The sequence below is a fragment of the Microcaecilia unicolor genome, chromosome 11 (genome assembly GCF_901765095.1).
Source record: "Microcaecilia unicolor chromosome 11, aMicUni1.1, whole genome shotgun sequence".
Taxonomy (NCBI): domain Eukaryota; kingdom Metazoa; phylum Chordata; class Amphibia; order Gymnophiona; family Siphonopidae; genus Microcaecilia; species Microcaecilia unicolor.
This window is the reverse complement of record NC_044041.1, coordinates 7,911,014-7,932,658: the sequence shown is the minus strand read 5'-3', so window position 1 is coordinate 7,932,658 and position 21,645 is coordinate 7,911,014. Positions and strand designations below refer to the sequence as shown.

The window sequence follows — 21,645 nt, the reverse complement described above, 5'->3', positions numbered from 1 at the left end:
TACACTTGCCGGACTGCAGACTGCCACCCTTATGGGGTTGAATAAGATGATAATCTTTAGCCTCATTTCACTCCCTTCATTTGTCTCATAGAAAATGAATCAACCTGGCTGGGAGATGAGGGACCCAGACCACCGAGTTTCATCATAGCTCAATGAGGAATTCTAGACTAGAAAAAGTGCCAAATCATCCAACATAAACCGATACCTTAGAGAAACCAGGTCAGGAGCTGACAGGAAGCACCAGGAAGAAGCTACACCATCCGCTAGGAGACAGAGAAAAACTGAACACTCCAGGCTGCACTATAGTCTTAAACTACTTTGTTCTCTGTCGCCATCCGCTGGTAGATGAATATAATCCATTGGTCTGGACTGGTCTGGTATGGACAGAAAGGAAGTTCTGATACTCAGTACTTAACCGGCCAGGGTAACTGCATAAATGGGACCGCATAAAACACAGTCCTATCTTTATGCAGGACCCATGGCTGGTTAAGTTCTGAATATTGATTTAAGTGGCTATGCATTAGCCAGCTCCGCATAAACCAGATATTCAATACCAATGCCCAGACATGGCGCGGCTTTGAATATCCAGGAATAATACGGCCAGCAAAATCCCTTTGTGAGTGATATTGTGGACGGGCTGTCAGGTAAGATGTTTCTATATGTTCTATTTCAGCAGAAGTCCCATTTAATATAGAGAAATCTAGTTACTAGTAACTGACATTAACAGTAAATTAAAATGTCTCATCAGTAACCCATACTGATAACTTCTTCCCCTTAACATACTTTTTGTTGAATAAAATGAGACAGTTTTGCAAACCAATATTCAACAAAGAATGAAAAATGTTGAAAGGTTAAAGTGTCAATAGAGGACTAGAATAAATAGCTCTATGCTAAAGGCAACGTCTTAACTTTTCCTATCTTATTCATCAGAAAGCCTTCAAGAAAATACAGTTTATTTCTCTTACTCCAAAATGTAACCCCGTAGTCAGCTTGTTTTTTAAACACTGACATGTTTAGATCGGAGCTGAATATATGAATGTCCACTGAGCTATACATATAACAAAGATATGCAGCCTTTTCTGCTTATGGAAAGCACACGCTATAATGTGAAGCCTTATCTACGTCGATAACAGCTGAATATCACTGGCTATATAGGGGGGAAGTTATCAAGATGCGAGAAAAGGCAAACTTGAATTTTCACAGGAGTCGCCAACCTGGTGTATCTCAGTACCACAAGTTTCTGACTCCCATGGGAAAAGAACAGTGCTGCTTCCAGGCTGTTGTCTCCACAGCAACTCCCCTCCCCCCTTGACCCCCACAATCAAGGCTCCTCCCAACCAAACCCCCCATCCAACCTGAAGGGTCCCCTGAAAGTGTGAACCCCCAGCCGAAAGCTCCACCCTCCAAGTCCAGAAGGCCATCCCAACCCTCCTAAAGGCCTCTCCTTCAAGGCGTACCTTACATATTCCTTGGAAAGGCAGAAGCAAACCCCAGTAGCCCCAAAATGGTGTCAGTGACCCTAGTGGTAGTCTTGCAGTTCTATTGCTAGGTTTCATGTTTCCATATAAGAGCAAGGAACGGAGCACCTTCAGGACGGTGAAGGGAGGACCTCAGGGGAAGCAGGCTTCCGCACATGTTTTCACACATTGGGGGGGGGGGGGGGGCATTCAGGTTGGGTGTAGCCAACAGTTTTCTCTTTGCCAATCCCCGTAAGAGAGCTTGGAAGCATCGGAGTGCACCTCAGTGGTCCGATGCTTTGGGTAGAAAAATAACTCCCGCTTCGAGTTCTTTTCCTTATTGTTTTGGGTGGTATAGCTAGTTTTAATAAACTATGAATGGGCAGATAAAGCAGATAAGTGCCCTAATGCAGCTTGATAATCTCCCCCGATAGTTGGACAAATACCCACGATCTACTCTTGCTCTATTCTGGCACTTTCTGGGGCAGTCTGTAAGAAATTTCAGCAGAAGTATCCAAACAATGCAGCTGAAAATTCGCAGAGAAGGCACTTATCCATATAGTAGGATACGTGCTTTTCAATACTGGGTTGTAAGATTATTAAGGAAGAGTTATTTTTCTATGTTGTATAATGCTTGGCCAGCACTATTCTACTGTGTTGGTAGTGAGCCCTTAACAGGAGTAAAGAAGTGGAGGAAAGTGTAAGCAGTGTTCTTCAATTTATCCAACACATTCAGGTCTGCAATTCTCAGCTCTCTATACCTGGTACAAGGTGTTGCACACAACAAATAGCGCTTTTTTTTTAAACCTCTCTCCCACCCTATGGAATGCGCTCCCTTCATACTGAATTATCATACATAAGGTTCAAGGCCATATTGAAAACATATCTCTGCTCATTAGCTTTCCCAGGCCTAGCAGGCACCATGCAGTAGAGGGCTGAGTACAGCATTGCCCCATAACTCATTCCCACTCCCCCCGTTTCCCTTTTCCTGTATTTGCCCCTCTCTCTTCCTATTATTTCTCTGTAGTTCTTTACTTTCTGAATTTATGATTCTGATTTTTTATGATTATTACTGTAAACTGTTCTGATTATTTGCTTGAAGAGTTGTATATTAAGAAATAAACATAAAGAAGATTTTAGGTGGGGATACTGAATGCTAACTGGGAAGATGAACTATGTATTCTGCAGACATCAACAGGAAACCTGAAAATGATTTTTAGGACAACGTATATAATCTTGATGCCCACCTCCCATCCACACAAACATGGCACAGCAGTACATAAAGCACTTCTAAAAATGCCAACAAATGGGATATCAGTGAGGGAGAATCCCATGAAGGTGTTGGGTTTCTTTGATGAATATTACGCAAGAATATATCCAGGTACGTGCAGAGAAACTCAAAAGAGAAAGCAATTTCTTTTTTTAAGCCTGGGGTACTGCAATTAGGCGCTCTCTTTTTTTTTTTTTTTTTCTTAAATTCCTATGTAAACACTTAGTTTATTGAGGAAGGTCTTCTCTTGAAGCCTCCATAATGGATAACTCATATTGACTGTTAGTTGAAGTGGTGCCAGATGGTGAGGTTACTGCTCCAATAACATTGTTTTAGCCTGAAGTTATTTCACTTGGTATTGTCTAAGTCTGCTTTAAATGATCATGAGTATTAGACTGAGCAGAATAGAAATTTTCATGTGTATATGCATTTAAAATATCTCTTAAAAGATTACCTTCACAGAAAGCAGGTGTAATGACAAGAACACACATACATTTTAAGTGCAGGCATATCTGGGGATGGAGTTTGGATGAAGCATGGGCAGAGTTGTGATTTGTGTGTGTTAGTTAAATCCAAGCACGTACGCATGTTTATACCTGGTTATGTTAGTATTTTTGTTAAAAGGAAAGTAGTGCCGGCTTTCCTTTGTAGAATATGGGCCAATCAGGTGCCCTCTCGGTGTCTATGTACAGGTGGATGGTTACAGAAATACAGTGATACCTCGGTTTTCGTCGATAATCTGTCCGAAAACAATCGGCGAAATCCAAAACCGACGAAAACCGAGGCAATGCCACACTGAGCAGAAGAACGCGTGGGTCGCCCTTTGTTTTTGCAAAATTAGCGGCGAGGTCACATGGGCACACCGACGAAATCCAAGACAAATGTTTCGCGGAAAAAATAGATGAAAACCGAAACCCACAATAACCGAAGTCAACGAAAACCGAGGTATTACTGTAGTTCCTAATTGCCAGGGCCTTTCCTTGATGCCTCTGTGCTGCTACAGTATCTGAAGAACTGTCAGAATCGTATGTATATAGAAATCTATCAGAGAAGAGCCAGCCTGCCCTTTTCTTTTAAATTCCCTCCTCCTTGTTTTGCTCCAAACCTTTGTACCCCCCCCCCCCCCCCCCCCGTGCCATCCAGCGTGATCTGCAGAAATGGGCCTAGATCACAAAGCTGCGTGTTGCAATGCTGCTGCTCTTACCACCTACCACCCATTCAGGTAAAAGAGATGATGGCCGCCATGTCCAACAGCACATATAAATTGTACATTTGAATGCTACATTTCATTTGAGTTGAACCTGGCTGGATTTGCTACTATTATTTTAAGAATTCTTGTTGTGATATATTATTTTAATGTGTATGTTTTCTTGTAACCTGTCTAGATTAGGAGATGGTGCGGGATATAAATATATTATTTTTAAAGTAAATATAGTCCTACATCTGGTCTTTTCTATGCCTATACCTCAAGGTAGGAAAATTTGGTCCAAGCAAAGGAAAGAGGAGGGAGATGCAAGGAGGGACTTGATAGTGGTGATCAGCAAACATGGTGCAAAGTTAATCAAGACTCTTCAACAGGGTCGACAGGGGTGGTAGCACAGGCCTCGCGCTCCTAGAGGCCACGGAATCTCTGGCATGTCTGTCCTGTCTCGGAACACACCTCCCTGCTCACTACCATAATGTGCATCCACATTGGTAGAAAGCATCAGGCAGCGATTTTCATATCCTGCCAGCTGCCAAGCCTGCAGTCTCCTTGCTGTTGCATCCCGCCCCCTTTTGATATCACTTCCTGCTTCCGCAAGGATTCCCAGCGAGGAGGCTCTGGGCTCAGCAGCTGATAGGATATGAAAATTGCTGTCACTGTCTGCCGCTCTCTACTGAAACATGGTGGATGCATATCAAGGTATGGGGTGAGGTGGGGTTCCGAGAGCTCTAAATCTCTTTTTAAACTGATACATTATGGCTTATGGTGGTGGGCTTGGGCAAGGGGGAGGGCGCAGGCAGGGGGCCCACTGAACTGTTCTGCACAGGGCCCTGCAATTACTAAGACCAGCCCTGCTCCTGAACAGTCTATCTGGGTCCTTCCTAGAATGTGCATTACAAGAACCAACTAACTCATTAATTTCAGGTTGAGTAGAACTTGCTCACCGTTGGTGGGACTGAAACCATCTTCATTGGGATAATTGGATGGTGCCACCTGGATTGTTGCAGAGGTGGGAAATACCAGGATATGTGTGCAGGAAGCGTCCTGGGGTGTGTTCAGCTGAGATGTTTGCAGGTTCAGAACAGTACTGCGTCCAAACACAGAGCCCATGGTAACAGCATCTGTCACAACAGAGATGAGAAAAACATTAACATCCGCAACCTTTGAAACCACATGCCCTGGGCTGATCTGTACAAGGAAACTACTCAAATAAGACCTTCCAGAACAGTGATTAAAACCAAATTGATCTGTTCAAGGTCTTTTGGTCTGCTTTATGGAAAAAAAAAATAATCCAGTTTCTGTGAGTGAAAGGTTTTGGTAAATCAAGTCTTGTTAAATAAGCCTCTTTATTAAGGACATGATGAGGTAATATCATGACTGAATAAACAGCAACTTGTGGTATATATGTTAATTCTGAAATACTAAATACTCTCTACTCGCTTATTAATATTTAGAGATGACCCTCACCATCATGCAGATGTTTATAATGGGACACCAATGTGAGAAGTCCGAAATGGTGCCTCTTATAAAGGCCACATAGGCATCTGGGTCCAGCCCCAATAGCACCCACAGACAAACCTGAAAAGCTGTAAATTTATGTGTTCACCCTAAGCATGCCCCCCCCCATATTTTTAAAATATGCACATATCATAACTCCACCTCAGTCCAGAAAAGCAAGTGCATTATTCCACATGTGATCCTTTTTGTGTGCATATGTGGTCATGCAACTACATAAAAGCATTCTTCTGCAAGTAAAAGTGAGGAGTGGCCTAGTGGTTAGGGTGGTGGACTTTGGTCCTGGGGAACTGAGGAACATGAAAACGGTAACGGAATTCAAACATGCGTGGGATAGGCATAAAGGAATCCTGTGCAGAAGGAATGGATCCACAGAAGCTTAGCTGAAATTGGGTGGCGGGGGGAAGAGGGGTTGGTGGTTGAGAGGCGGGAAATACTGCTGGACAGACTTATACGGTCTGTGCCCTGAAAAAGACAGGTACAAATCAAGGTAAGGTATACACATATGAGTTTATCGTGGGCAGACTACATGGACCGTGCAGGTCTTTTTCTGCCGTCATCTAACTATGTTACTATGTTACTATGATTCCCGGCACAGGCAGCTCCTTGTGACTCTGGGCAAGTCACTTAACCCTCCATTGCCAGCCGCATTGAGCCTGCCATGAGTGGAAAAGCGCGGGGTACAAATGTAACAAAAATAAAAAATAAAGCAAGTTTTAGACTTAGGAAAAGCTTTATAAAGTTACCCCCTTATCACGTCTATAGATGTTTCAGAAATATCAGGTATCTCAGGCGTTTAGCATTTCCTGATTTTTTAATCCATTCTATTACCCATTTTTAAATACCAGGACTATTTCCTTTGGATTTTCACACTTGAGATTAACAATTTTACATCGAGACCCTTATTGTACAAGCTCTACTCGCAATATACATGTATAAATACTGGCACTTACAAGTGCATATCAAATAAAAGTTGAAACCTGAATCTTAGATAGCTGGGATTTACTCAGGAAAATCTTCAATTCATGCACAGGGCATGGGGGTGTGGTTTGGGTGGGACCAACAAAATGCAAATGCATTCCTCATTTCAATGTTGGGATTAGCAGCTGCTCCAAGAAAAATAAAAGGTTTTGTAGAAGTGCTCGTTTTGGGCTGGAGATAGATACCCTCATAATCCTCCAGTATCGACTGTGCTGAATGACTGTAGCTCTGTACGTAGCTGGGAGCATTTAGATGTGCAGGTTTCCAAACTGGCACACAAACACAACTGTGTGTCTAGTTTCTGTAATACCAACTTCACACATGTCAATGCTGACACTTAAGAGGTGTGTGATTCTGAGTTGTCTCCGTTGAGGTTTTAGATATTGACAGTTGTAAAATGGTTGCACATAGGGGCCCTTTTACTAAGCTGTAGTAAGTGCTACTGCGCACTTACCAGAGCTTAAAAGGGCTTAAAATGGGGCTTGCTGAGGAAGCCTGCAGTGTGAGTGCAAACCATGTGCTATAAAAAGAAAAACTCTATATTTTTCTCAAAGGGGGTGTCATAAAATGCCTAGCACCCAGCTGCGGCTAACCCATGGCCACCTGAAGGGTTTGCCCAGCACTGCTTGCACTTGGGCTCATGCTCTATACTAGCACCCTCCACCCACCGACTGGGTCCTGCTTGAATATGGGCTAGGTTGCCCCTCTCAGGTTATTCCCCAGTGATTTCTAGGACACTGGGGCCACACTCCAGGGGTCCCACAGTTCCCAGAAAGCACCCACAGACCCAAAAACATGAATCAGGATTCTTAGTCAGTCCAGGACAGCAGAGCCAATAAACTAAATAAGATTTAATGTCACAGAACCTGAACGTTGAACAGAAAAAGGTGAAATCAGCAAGCAATAACAGGTAACTGAATATGGATCAATTATAAAACTATCTAAACATTTGTTTACTACTTGGTAGTACCTGGGGAGTTCAGGAAATCTAGCTGCTCACAGGGCCTCAGTAAAGAGATCTTTCTCTCTCCGCTCCCTGGCTGAGACTGGGGAAAATCCAGTACCTCCAGGCTAGATTTGAAATCCAGGGCCAATCAGAGCCCAGGGCATCAATTTTGAAAGTAGCTGCCCAATGGTACTGCAGATTGCCTTTCCATAAGCTGAAACTGGGAGAGAGAAAGTCTTTTTCTGCAACAGCTTTAAAACTCAAAATAAGTGCCATCTGCTGGCCAATTAGGAGAAATCCACTTCATGAAATAAATACAGTTTTTAGGCTCAGAAATCCACTGTTTCATCACAGGGGGCAGAAAGCGGGCATGACAGCATGAATCAGTTAGCTCAGCCACATTACTGTGCACTGATTAACGCAGGGGCCCTTACTGCCTACAAAATGTTGCCACTAGTACATGGCCATTAATTGGGAAAATCAGCCATTTTCAAGCTGCAGTAGAAATGCCCTTTGTGTATGAGAAAGTCCTGAGTAAGGGCAAGCTAAGGCCATTTTTTTTACTGCAGCTTAGTAAAAGGACCCCATAATCGGTGCACACACATGCATTCCTGCATGCAGCATAGAAAAAGCAAAGCCTTTCCTAAAATACTACCGTAATTTGACATGTCCCGACCTGGACATCTTAATTCCAATTTCTACATTCTATCTTGAGTACATAGATGATGAAGAATGGTTACCTTCGAAAGCTAATCAAAAAATGTATTAAGTTAGTCCAATAAAAAAGTATCATCTTATTTTCTTTTCAATGTTTTATTTTATTTCTATTGATTACATTCTATCTAAAATGGGGCTGTAATTTTATTATTTTTATATTGTTTTTATTTTTCTTATTTGTTCCATTAATCTAATTTTTATTTTCATTTCTCTTTTCTAAGAAATCTATATGTGATGGTTTATTTTCTCTTAGATAGGTTTACTTATTACTTTGACCATCTTACTTTTTGATTTTGATATTCAATATTTTTCTAATATTAAGTTATATTTAGTGATCATTTATTCTCCACTTTTACATCTACACTTTTATTTATATATCCTTTTTCCAATCTATCAATTATACACATATACAAAATCCCAATGTAACCCTAACTGATCTCTATATCTTAATATGTATTACAGCATATCTATCTATATATCACATATTAAGCATTTTCAGGTTTTGAGGTGACCTCACCCCCTTTCTGTTAACAAGAAGGTTATCAATAGAAATCAAACAAAATAAAACATGGAAAAGAAAATAAGATGATACCTTTTTTATTGGACATAACTTAATACATTTCTTGATTAGCTTTCGAAGGTTGCCCTTCTTCCTCAGATCGGAAATAAGCAAATGAGGTAGCAGATAGTATATATGAGAGAAACATCAAAGCATTACTTTGACTGTCTGACAGAGTGGGAGGGTGGGGGTATGCATGGGGACATCAAAGCATTTCATTGATATTCTAACAGAATGGGTGTTGGTAGGTGAGAGGAGGGTAATAAACAGAGAAATAAACGGAGAAATACAGCTTATGTTTTATAATGAGTTAGAAAACCCAGATCCTTATTAAGTCCTGTTTGCTGGGTATCAAAATATTCAATCATTCTTATTTCAAAGGTCTTACGATCCTGTATTGTTTTAAAATTACCTTTCAGTATTCTTACTGTGAAATCACTGGTACAGTGTCCTGGTCCTGTAAAATGCTGACCAACAGGGGTGGGAGCCCTACTGGCACCAGTATTGTTCATGTGATGTCTATGTAAATTGAATCTTGTCTTAAGCATCTGGCCTGTTTCTCCAATACAGTATCCTTCGTTACATTTCTTACACTGAATGATATATACCACATTGGAAGATGAGCATGTAAAATAGTCCTTTATATTTAATATTTTTCCTTTGTGAATGACTGTGGGGTCTTGTGAAATCTGAGGAAGAAGGGCAACCTTCGAAAGCTAATCAAGAAATGTATTAAGTTATGTCCAATAAAAAAGGTATCATCTTATTTTCTTTTCCATGTTTTATTTTGTTTGATTTCTATTGATAACCTTTAAGAGTGGACTAACACGGCTACCACACCTCTCTGTTAACAAGAAAAATGGTTCAAGGACCAGGATCACTGCAGAATCTACACAATGAACACCCGACAGGCCCCAAGCTGTCTTTCTCTCATCTGGCTGCCGCTGCCAGGCCCCAAACCCCAGGGAAAGGGAGATTTGTAGATGAGGGAAAATGATCAAAGAAGACAGTATGGGGAAAAGGCAGGAGGGAAAGACCTGGGGGTCTGTCAGAAGTCTAGGAGGGGCTGGGTCAATAATATATACCTGGCATAACAACAAATGACCCCTGAGGTTCCATGGCAACCAGACAAGCACTGAGGATGGAGGGGGAGTCAGCAGAGGAGATCCCACACATGCGGCATGCCTCTTTCAGCTGTTTGCTGATGGTTTGAAGAGAACATTCTCCAAGGAGGATACTCCAGTCTGAAAGAGAAGAAGAACAGGTTATGGCTCATAGCAAGTCTAGAAAAAAACGGTACAACAGACATATGTGGATTCTTTAAGGAAGAACTAAAAACAGTTACCCATCTCATAGCTGGCTGCAAAGTTGTGAGTATAAATTTCTATTCAGAAAGATGCACTGGAAACTTCATCTACACTACAATGCTGCTGTACTGAAAAAGCACAAGATCATGACCCTAAGAGCATTATGGAGAATGAAGAGGTTTGAGATGGCCTGGGACATTCCCTTTCCAACAGTTAAAAAAAAAAAGCCTGATGCAAGGAAACCAGACAAAATGCCCTATAAAATTCTAGATCTAATCTACCACATTCAGTCCTCTGGCTCTCCTGCATTTTGGGCAAATCACCTCATACCATACTCCTCTCCTATTTTAGTGCCACGGCACCATCTCTTTGAAACTCTTTACCCTTTTACCTATGACTAGAGACATCTCTCAGCAAATTCAAGTCCAAACTGCTTTCAGGCATTGATAGTTTTCCTCTTTTGATTTGACAATTTTACTTTTTACCAGTTGGCTTGCAATCACTCAAAGGATGAGTAACTAGCGAGGTAATTAAATTTGCTGATGACACAAAGTTATTCAAAGTCGTTAAATCGCGACAGGATTGTGAAAAATTACAAGAGGACCTTACGAGACTGGGAGACTGGGCGGCTAAATGGCAGATGATGTTTAATGTGAGCAAGTGCAAGGTGATGCATGTGGGAAAAAAGAACCCGAATTATAGCTACGTCATGTAAGGTTCCACGTTAGGAGTTACAGACCAAGAAAGGGATCTGGGTGTCGTCGTCGATAACACACTGAAACCTTCTGCTCAGTGTGCTGCTGCGGCTAAGAAAGCGAATAGAATGTTGGGTATTATTAGGAAAGGTATGGAAAACAGGTGTGAGGATGTTATAATGCCGTTGTATCGCTCCATGGTGCGACCGCACCTTGAGTATTGTGTTCAATTCTGGTCGCCGCATCTCAAGAAAGATATAGTAGAATTGGAAAAGGTGCAGCGAAGGGCGACTAAAATGATAGCGGGGATGGGACGACTTCCCTATGAAGAAAGACTAAGGAGGCTAGGGCTATACAGCTTGGAGAAGAGACGGCTGAGGGGAGACATGATAGAGGTATATAAAATAATGAGTGGAGTGGAACAGGTGGATGTGAAGCGTCTGTTCACGCTTTCCAAAAATACTAGGACTAGGGGGCATGCGATTAAACTACAGTGTAGTAAATTTAAAACAAATCGGAGAAAATTTTTCTTCACCCAACGTGTAATTAAACTCTGGAATTCGTTGCCGGAGAAAGTGGTGAAGGCGGTTAGCTTAGCAGAGTTTAAAAAGGGGTTGGACGGTTTCCTAAAGGACAAGTCCATAAACCGCTACTAAACGGACTTGGAAAAATCCAAAATTCCAGGAATAACATGTATAGAATGTTTGTACGTTTGGGAAGCTTGCCAGGTGCCCTTGGCCTGGATTGGCCGCTGTCGTGGACAGGATGCTGGGCTCGATGGACCCTTGGTCTTTTCCCAGTGTGGCATTACTTATGTACTTATGTACTTATGTCTTACCTCCCTCTTGTGTTACCTTCCCCTGACTCCCCTTTGTTCTATTTTGTAATCTTTCCTCTGGTATCAATGTTTTGTCTTTGCTGTTTTTCTCTTTTGTCTTTGTTCTTATTTCCATTTTAGATTGTTTTATTATCGTGTCACTAAACTTGTAAACTGCTTTAATTATATAGACAGTATATCAAATAAACAGAGCCTGAACCTGGCATAGCAGTAAAGAAAATAAGATGAGAATGACACTGATAATAGAGGTGCCAGTGATAACTGATTATTTTGTGAATCAAGAGAAGAGAAAGAAGATTCTCAAGTACCAATCAGTGCAGTTACAGACCAAGAAAATGTTGCAGAAAGATACAGAAATATTTCCCATCATTCCTGGTGTCACAGCCTTAATTAGAAGCAATTTCCAAACCCAACTGGATAGGCTGTCGATACATATTACATCCTACGATCTTTAGAAAGAAGCTCTCTCTGCTATGATGCAAGTACCATGGTGAATGTTAACAGTAAATTTGGAAACTGAGATCATACTGCACACACCCCAGCTTAGGATGAGGTTCACTACTGTTATTGTTTGCATAAAACGAACCTATTTGGAGACAGTACCCACAGACTAATTCTTTCACCCTGCTCTGTTCTATCAAAAACATTTCCCTTCCCTTTGAAAAACAATGAAAAGCTTCTCTATTTTTCTCCATAGAGGTGTCCGGTGCTAGCCAGTGCCCCAAAGCTTAACCACCAAAAGTAATATCGGGCATGTTTACAGCTAACAATCCAGGGCTATGACCTGTGAATAGATTTTCTAGAACTGATACCATAAGTAGAAGGTCTCTCCTCCATCCTACCTTTTCACAGACTTGTAATCTGGTATCAGTAAACTAAATTAAACGTTTCTTCTGTGGAGTCAGCCTTGATGATCCTAAATTCTACGTGTGTTTACTTCTAGGTGCTCACTTCCCATACCATAAAATTTAATCATAGGTAGGTTATGACAACTAAGAAGAAGCCTGCTCTTTCCTGGTCATTACAGGCAAAGGGAATATTTCTATCCCATACTGCACCATCGAAATATATCCTCACGCTGTTAGCCTGCTTCAGAGGAATCTCACCTTTTAGCTCTCCATGGCCAACCCGTCCAAGACGACCAATTACTAATCTCCATGGCAGTGATGTCATCTGCACAATTCCTATGCACCAATCCCATAGCTTCTGCAGACCAATCTTCCTTGCAGACATTTTGCTCCGTCGGGACCTACATAAAGAGGAAAAATAAGCCAAGTCATAGAGAGAGATTTTACTTCTCATACAATGTCAGCAAAATGGGGAATAATCGGACCTCAATTCATAGGAAAGAAAGAGAGAATGGAGATATTAATCTGAAAAAGGAACTGCCTTCTTGGTACATAAGGTGTAGATTCATTTTTATCAAAGGGCAAATATCAGACCACATGATCACCCTGGGGTTGGTGTATATACCAAACAGCGAGAAGACTGCATTAGTTCTCACAGAATTCACTGCCAAGCAGACCTATGATTAGAGTTATAATATACTCTATCTTTAATGTTTCATTAACTTATCTTAGACTACACAGGGCTTCAAGATGTTGTTTTATATCTTGTCCATGTCTGATGATGGCCAGCATTTCACTCAGGTGATTCAGAGCACCATGGACTAACAAAATAGGCCATTTTCTCTATGCACTAACGGTGGTATCACATGAGGCCCTGTAACTGAGCATCTAAGGAAATGATGATATTGTGCCTAAGTCTTCTTCCATCACCGAGTATCCCAACTCAGCTGCCATGAGGAGTGGGCTGTGAGCTAAGTTTGCAAAAGTTTAGGCACCGCTGGTCAAATTTTATGTGTCAATAAATCCCTACATGAACAGTAGTTGCCACAACTTATATACCCGGAAGATGTCGAAGAGGCAGTGAAAAGAACAATCAAAGGAAACCGTCTGGAATGGCGGCTCCAGGAGGGCTAATGGTAAAGACGCCAGCATACATCAGTATGGCAAAAAGGATAAAATATATTTACAAAAAAACCCAATGTAGCCACATTTTTGGCATCAGACTGATCAGGGGTGATAAATATTATTGGACAAGATCACAGTACACAAAACTTGCTGACGATCTCAAGTATAGGAGCCATACACTTCGTGAATTTGTACAGCACTGCTTAAAATCAGAAGAATTTCAGTCAGCAAGTCTTGTGTAGTCAGCGGTGCACTGTGCTATTGTCCTGATGCAGGCTGATGCCAAAACATTGCCATGTTGGGTTGTTTTGCAAATAAATGTTCTCTTGTTTGCCATATGAGCGTTTGCTGGAGTCTTTCCACTATCCCTTCTGGAGTTGCCATGCCAGACAGTATTTCCTTTCACACAACTTATGCATTGTTCGAAGTTAAACATGATGGCTCGATACGCTGAGCGAGAAAACCGCTGAATATAGGCTGTGACTACCTTGGTTCTGCCCAGGTATCACTGGGGTATCCAGTGATGGACAGCCTAGTTCACCTACTAGTTAAGCCAGCATTAGACCTGCCAAAGAGTTTAGCCGACACTGGGATAGTTATCCACTGATCCACAGATAGAACTGCTTACATTAAGAATGATTCGCAAGGGTGGGAAAACCTTTTAGAACAAAGTCCTTTGGATCAAAGAACAAATAATCAAAATCAAGCAAGTTACATTTGGGGACAAAAGGGTGAAGCATGTTTAGAAAATAATTCCTAGTCAACTGTTAGGCAAAAGAGTGGCTCTACTTACATTATGATTTGGTATTGACTGTGACAGCCAGCACAGGAACTATTGTGTGGGTGGACAGAAAAATGGATTCAACTAATTATCAAAATATTCTAAAAGATAATGTCTAACAGCCAGGGAAGGTGGTGGTTTTGGAATGGTCTTCCAGACTCCAGACTTGATTATTATTGAAAATTTGTGGGAAGATCTGAAACATGCAGTGTATGAAAAGAGACCTAAATAGCTATTCAAGCAAGAAGAGTGAGAAAAAAATTGCAAAAAGCAAGAACAAAAAGTCTCTTTACTGGTTACATGTAATTTTGGAAGCTACTATTTCTGATACAGAAGGTGTTACAAAGCACTGACCGAAAGGGTGTCCAAACATTTGCACTTCATGTATTCACTGTTTGCTATTTTTGCCATATTTTGTTTCAGAATTTAAAATAAAATGATGTATTAAAATTTGTAGAAAGATGTCTTCTTTAACTTAGTACCACACAGAGGAAATGTCAATTTTTCTTTGCTTAGATATTCTTTCAAACAGATGATTTGAACAGGGAAGCCTAAGTTTTTGAATATAATTGAGCTAATGAAGCAGAGTACCACCGTAAGATATTACAAACATGATGCACTAATCTCCTAAGCACTTGAATGTCATAGTTTCTACCTGTTGGGCAGGTCTATGTTCACAATGCAGGTTTCCAGCAGCTCTCCATGGAGGTCTGTGCAGGAGGCCAGGAGCCAGCGCTGGTCATGAGACAAACAATACCCCACAAAGAGGACATTGTACTTCTGACTGGCCTCTCCGAATGTCTCTCCCAGCTCTGTCTGCTTGTCTTTGATCGGTGCCAGTATGAATGGAGGGGTGTAGAGCTGGATTGGACAAGGCCGCTGCAAGCAAAGAACATCAGAATCAATATCACTTCAGAGAACATATGGTAGCATTTAGTCTCCAAGGAAGAGCAAAGGAATAGTGTACGCAACAGGACACTTCCACACTCAAGGAAGAATGACGATGCAGTCCAGAAATTTCACACAGCAGTCGTCTTTATTTGAAGAGTAAAGGGACTCGACATGGCACCATGTTTTGGCCAGATGCCTGCCTCAGGAGTCTAAAATAAAGCAATTATACCTTATAAAAATAGCATCTAGGCTGCAACTACATATATAAAAAAAAAGACAAGGAGATATATAATAATAAAATGAAATGTAAATGATAAACGACATAACATACATAATAAAAATATGAGAAAGTGACGTTGTACATTTTAACTTTTTTTTTCACGTATCTCAACTTTTATCATCTTATCATTTTGTTATTATTTATGCCTCTTCTCCTTTTACCATGAGTGGGAACTGCTTTTCAGCATCGCCACATACATTGCTTTTGTTTATTTATTTTACCGCTATGGAGTGCATGCATGGCATTTGTCCTCCTTCGTGCCTTTTTTGAGTATTTGAACCCCGGTCAGAACCACTTTCCTGTTTCTACCGCGATCTTATGTCTTGCTGTATCCAATGTGCACTTCAGACTTTTTAAAGGTATGTAGTTATTTATATATTGTTTTCTGAGTTATTATACATTACTGACGTAGCTTTGATTCTGGATGTCAGTATTGCCTTTTTACTTGCAGACCACTGTTTTTTAGATGAAACTTGTGACCTTTCTCCGCGCCTCCGGTTCACTCTGTCCCGCTTTGTTTATCCCTATTTCTCTTACGAAGAGGACAGTGTTATATATTTCTCCTTTAACTTCCATCACTGCAAAGAGCATGTACAGTGTTCTTCCATTTTCTATTTTTACACTTTGCTCTACTTATTCACTTTATATGCCCACCGTATTTTTGTATCATTACTTTTTTTTTGCTCTGTTGTATATCTGAAGAACAGACCTGACAAATAGTTTTGAAACTTTGTGACACGTGCATATTTACTTGGAGCATACTAATGGAAAAATTATGTTCTTTCCTGAAAAGAAGAATCTGGGACAGGAGCTACCAGCCAGCAATCCAGAGCAGCTGCACGATCCGTCCACCATCCGCTAGGAGACAGCAAAAATACTGAGCATTCCAGGCTGCACAATACCCTTAAGGGGCGGTTTACTTGGAACTATTTTCTCTGTCTCCCTCTGCTGGTAGATGGACACAACCCATTATTCTGGACTGGTCTGGTATAGATGACAAGGAAGCATTTATTCTCATTTGACCCCCTTTTTAAGGTTTAACTCACTTTATAGTGTAGTGCTGTTTGCTCACTTGCTATTTGCTGTTCTTTTAGTCTTTCTTTTTAACACAGCACCATCCACCACAGCATGCACTTTAAGGATCCTTGATTAGTTTCCATAGTTTTTCTTCTTTTTTTTTTCTTGTTCAAATTACCCTACTTTCCTCTTTTATAGATTAATACATTTTCTTGTTTACAGACTGATGCACCTTTGATATATTCTAGTGGTTTACAAACCCTTTGTGATTTTTTTCCAAGGTTGATAAGAGTATTATTGCATCCTTCTGTTTTCCCTTTTACCAAGGTGAACACTTTTTGTTCAGATCCAGATGCAATTATATGTAACATCCTTTATTTGTATTAAGAGATTTATAAACCATTTCTCCACTGCACATTTATCATTATGTACACCATGATTTCATCATATTTTTATTATGTATATTATGTCATTTTTCATTTACATTACGTTTTATTATTATATTATATATCTCCTTGTCTTTTTTATACATATATGTAGATGCCTGTAACCCACCCATGCCGCCTCCCAGGTCCATGTTCCTCTTCGAGTACCATGCTCTGGAATTTGAGTGTGCAACTTATGGAATAATGACTAAGGTCAGTTACACATGTAACTGCTAACTGGCATGAATTGGCACAAATTAAGGCCGATTATAGCCAATACTTGTGTGAATATGCAATCAACAGTCAATTATTGAATTAAGTTATGCACGAAAGTGACCTTATTCTTTAACTTGTGCAAATGTATAGAATTAGGGGAAAACAGTTTAAATAGTCAACAATTAATTAATGATGCATTTATCTACATTAGTTCTATACTGCATTACTATTCTGAGACAATGTTTTTTTGCAATCAATAGCACATTACAAATGATAAAATACAATGCAAATAATACCCTCCCCGTGAACTTCATGCAGCAAATGGTTTCCATACGTTTATTCTTCTACTGGGCAAAAGAAAACCTTTACCTTCTTTCTTTATAAACCTTAGGTGTTCCAATCTCAATTCTACTTGGAGGGAATTACACATGTCAGGGCCCACCACTGACAATATCTCCAGCTGGATTCTTACCTTCCTCACCTCTCTAAATGAGAGGGTTTGTACCAGGCAATACTGACTCAATCTTAAATTTCACCTAGGTTGATACTGCCCAGTTTTTCCCCCTAGATAACTGGGCCCTATAACACTCAAGGCATGTAATTTTAAAAAGAAGGGATTTTTGGTATTCTTCCTATTTTAGGTGAACCCAGTGCAAGTCCTGTAACAAATGCATAGATGGCGCCCACCTGGAAGCACTATGTGTATCATCGTTCTCCAGCATTTTGGATCACCTGCAATCTATGGCTGCATTTTGAGGCAGTCCCCCTCCCTCCACCACAGACCAGTGTAGAAGTCGAACTGGGAGATTACTAGAGAACGAACCACTGTTCTAAATGATTCTGAGGGTCATTTTATAACAGGGCAGGAAGTTGCCCTTTTTTCACCCTATTTATCTTTATAATACACTAGGCATGCGCTGGTATGAACCGCAGCTGCATTTACATCACCCCTTTGCTCACATTCCACCCATACTAAGTCAAACATGCCTACACGCAGGCTGCGTCAAAGTATGCTCCTTCGTAGTAATGTTTATAGTTTTATTGAACTTACTATACTGCTCTATCTGGACAACAGAGTAGAGCGGTGTACAGACCAAATATATTAAAAAAAAAAAACAATAAATGGAAAAGAAAGAACGTACAAGATCTATAGGACACCGCACCAATCACACAGAGCAGAAGGAAAAGGGGCAGGGAAAGAAGGGTCAAACAGCATAAAAGGAGGAGAGCTGGACTTCAATTGCCTTCCTCATAGGCCAAGCCAGGCTGTGTGTACTTTTACGTGAATAACCTCTGGCACTCTCTCATGGGAAACTGGGTTTTATGTAAGACAAAAAGTAATTTTACCAAGTCATTTTCATGTGTACGCGTCTTCTTATAAAATACCAGCTGGTATAAAAGTACTTGGCATGACATAATAGCACATTCTTTGCTAGTTGGTATGTAGGGGGTGGAGTTTGCAAGTACACACATAGATCATAAAATATGCTAATCTACATAAGCAGATAAAGACCTGCATGGTCCATCCAGTCTACCCAACAAGATAAACTTATTGCATATGGCATAATGCCACGAAACACACTGTACGCATACTTGTTCTTGCTCTGTCCTTGCCATTTTCAGGTGTAAATTTCTGCACTGGAAAGGTACAATAATATTTTATAAAGACTTGTCTTTATAAATTTTCGCCTCAGTAGCTGCCCTGTCTAAAATTACCCTCTTTATGTCCAGGCAAGAACATAACCTCCTGACTAATCTTATCCTGTAAGCACAGACATGGACATGGCTGAGAAATATGGCCGTCTAAGTCTCAGTTCTCATTAGATTTTACCCCAAATTCTTCACTGTGGCAAACAGGTTGTTCACTACCTGCCAAATCTCAGGCATATCATCTCCTTGGTCCCTACCAACAGCATCTCTGCTCTCTCCACATTTAAGACCAATTAATTTTTTTTTGGATCCAATGGAGTGGAAGAATAGCCTAATGGTTAGTGCAGTGGCCTGAGAATCTGGGGAACTGGGACTGATTCCCACTGCAGCTCCTTGTGACTCTCAGCAAGTCACTTAACGCTCCATTGCCCCAGGTAGAAAATAGGCACCTGTATATAACATGTAAACTGCTTTGACTGTAACCACAGAAAGGCGGTATATCAAATCACATCCCCTATCACTATGAGCTAATCCTGTCATCCTTCCTTCCTTTCAGGTCCCCTCTGAAGGAACAATTCTACATATGTTCTCTTACTCTCCAAACCTCTCATCATGGATTTATAAAAATATCAAGTAAAAGGACGGGGACACAAAATGCCCTTCCAGAAAATGGCCAGTCCACTGCAGGTCTGTACTACAATACAAAACCTGAAAGTAATGTGGCTTCCTGGATCAGAAACTAGTTACTACGTCAAGCTTTCTATGGATTTCCTAAATAGCATTACATCGTTCCCTATCCCCAAACTTTGTTTTCCTGGGATAAATCAGCATTTAGTTTTTTGTTTCATATTTCAGTAGCTTTTCAGGTGTGTCAAGGACCAGTAAGACAGCGAGAAATCCCTTATACATATCCATCCATCTTCACTCTATATCAGTGCAGTATAGTTTAAGATGTTAAACTCCGTCTGTCACTGTAGCAAAACAATACCACAGAAAGTGGAAAGAACACAAAAGTCCCAAGAGTGGGATTTCTTTCATCAACGGTCTTTCTAAAAACCAGCCTATTTTTATTTCATAAGCAAGGATAGATGTGATAGTCAAGTAAACGCATCAAGACTCCAGAGGCAGGCACAGATGTGCTGAAACATGGTACCGTGTCAAGTTATTTCAAATAAACAGCTTTAGTTTTACACTGGGTGTCCTGAGTCTGTTTTCGAAGAGCATGATCGAGTTTCCACTTCTTATTCTTTGGCCATGACACTGTAGCCTTCCAACAGTATACATAAACACTTCCCAGTCTCCCTATCTTCTCTCTCCATGTTCGTTTTTCTGTGAAACTACAGACCAGGCCTGGAACGTTCTCCACACTAGCACTAACCTCTGGGTTTTTCAGTGTGACTTCGATGCTGGCAGCAGGTCCAAAACCAGTGAGAGACTTAATGTGGATCTGCGTGGGCAGAGGCCGCCTGCACTGGCAGTACACCGAGAACGCCAAGGACTTCAGGTGCTGGATGTAGAAGACCTGCTCATCCTTCATGGTCTGCAGCATATACTGGCAAGGCACAATCTGTAAGGGGAGATTTCAACAGAGTTATGAGCCGAGAGATGGCTTCCACACTGCGCCAGTATCATCTGTCTCCAATAAACAAAAGTGACACAGGGAAAGGCAATGTGAAAGGGTGCTGTATTTGTTTTGGAACATCACAGTACAGCAGGCACCATCCCTAAGTCTAATTGCTAGACAGAAGCTAGTATTTAGGATCTGAACCACATTAGGTCCAACCCTTGCTTTGATGTGCTATTTATTTACACTGGATTAATGCTCATAGTACTGAAAAATTATAGGAAGTAGAAGAGAGACTTAATGTTACATGGAAATACTTTTAAAACAAATATTTTAAAAGGGTATTTTAAAACAAATATTATGGAAATATTTTTTCACTGAACGAGTGGTTGGGCTCTGGAACTCTTTGCCGGAGGATGTGGTAAAAGCAGTTAAGAGTATCTGGGACTAAAAAAGCTTTGAACAAATTCCTGGAGGAAAAGTCCATAGTCTGTTATTGAGACAGACATGGGAAGCAACTGCTTGTCCTGGGATTTGTAGTATGGAATGTTGCTACTCTTTGAGATTCTGCATGGAATCTTGTCACTCTAGGATTCCAGAACCTTGCTATTCTTTGGGGTTCTACATGGAATGTTGTTACTCTTTAGGATTCCAGAATCTTGCTATTCTTTAGGGTTCTACATGGAATGTTGCTACTCTTTGAGATTCTGCATGGAATCTTGTCACTCTTTAGGATTCCAGAATTTTGCTATTCTTTGGGGTTCTACATGGAATGTTGCCACGATTTGGGTTTCTGCCAGGTACTTGTGACCTGACCTGGCTTCGCCACTGTTTGGAAAACAGGATACTGGGCTAGATGGACCATTGGTCTGACCCAGTATGGCTGCTCTTATGTTTTTATGTTCTACGCAATGAGTTAGAGACAGATGGAGTTCAATGGGTAGACGTGAAGCATCTGTTTACGCTTGCCAAAAATACTAGGACTAGGGGGCATGCGTTGAAGCTACAAAGTAGTAAATTTAAAACGAATCGGAGAAAAGATTTCTTCACTCAACATGTAATTAAACTCTGGAATTCGTTGCCAGAGAATGTGGTAAAGGCTTAGCAGAAAGTTTTGGACGGCTTCCTAAAGGTAAAGTCCATAGACCATTATTAAATTGGACTTGGGGAAAAGCCACTATTTCTGGGATAAGCAGTATAAAATGTTTTGTACTTTTTTGGGATCTTGCCAGGTATTTGTGACCTGGATTGGCCACTGTTGGAAACAGGATGCTTGGCTTGATGGACCTTTGGTCTGTCCCAGCATGGCAATACTTATGTACTTATGGTAGGAGAAAGCAAGAAACAGGGAAAAGGAAG

General features: G+C 40.8%; 1 protein-coding gene across 1 annotated transcript in view; it reads right to left on the bottom strand.

Moving 5' to 3' along the window:
- MED13L (mediator complex subunit 13L) overlaps window positions 1–21,645 on the bottom strand; it is a 578,965-nt gene that overhangs the window by 19,361 nt on the left and 537,959 nt on the right. Inside the window, exons 23-27 of the mRNA XM_030217813.1 lie at window positions 20,101–20,289; window positions 14,899–15,122; window positions 12,596–12,738; window positions 9,735–9,893; window positions 4,876–5,052 (exon numbers count right to left, since the gene is read on the bottom strand). Of these exons, the coding sequence (XP_030073673.1) occupies window positions 4,876–5,052; window positions 9,735–9,893; window positions 12,596–12,738; window positions 14,899–15,122; window positions 20,101–20,289 (892 nt within the window). The remainder of the gene's footprint in view (window positions 1–4,875; window positions 5,053–9,734; window positions 9,894–12,595; window positions 12,739–14,898; window positions 15,123–20,100; window positions 20,290–21,645) is intronic.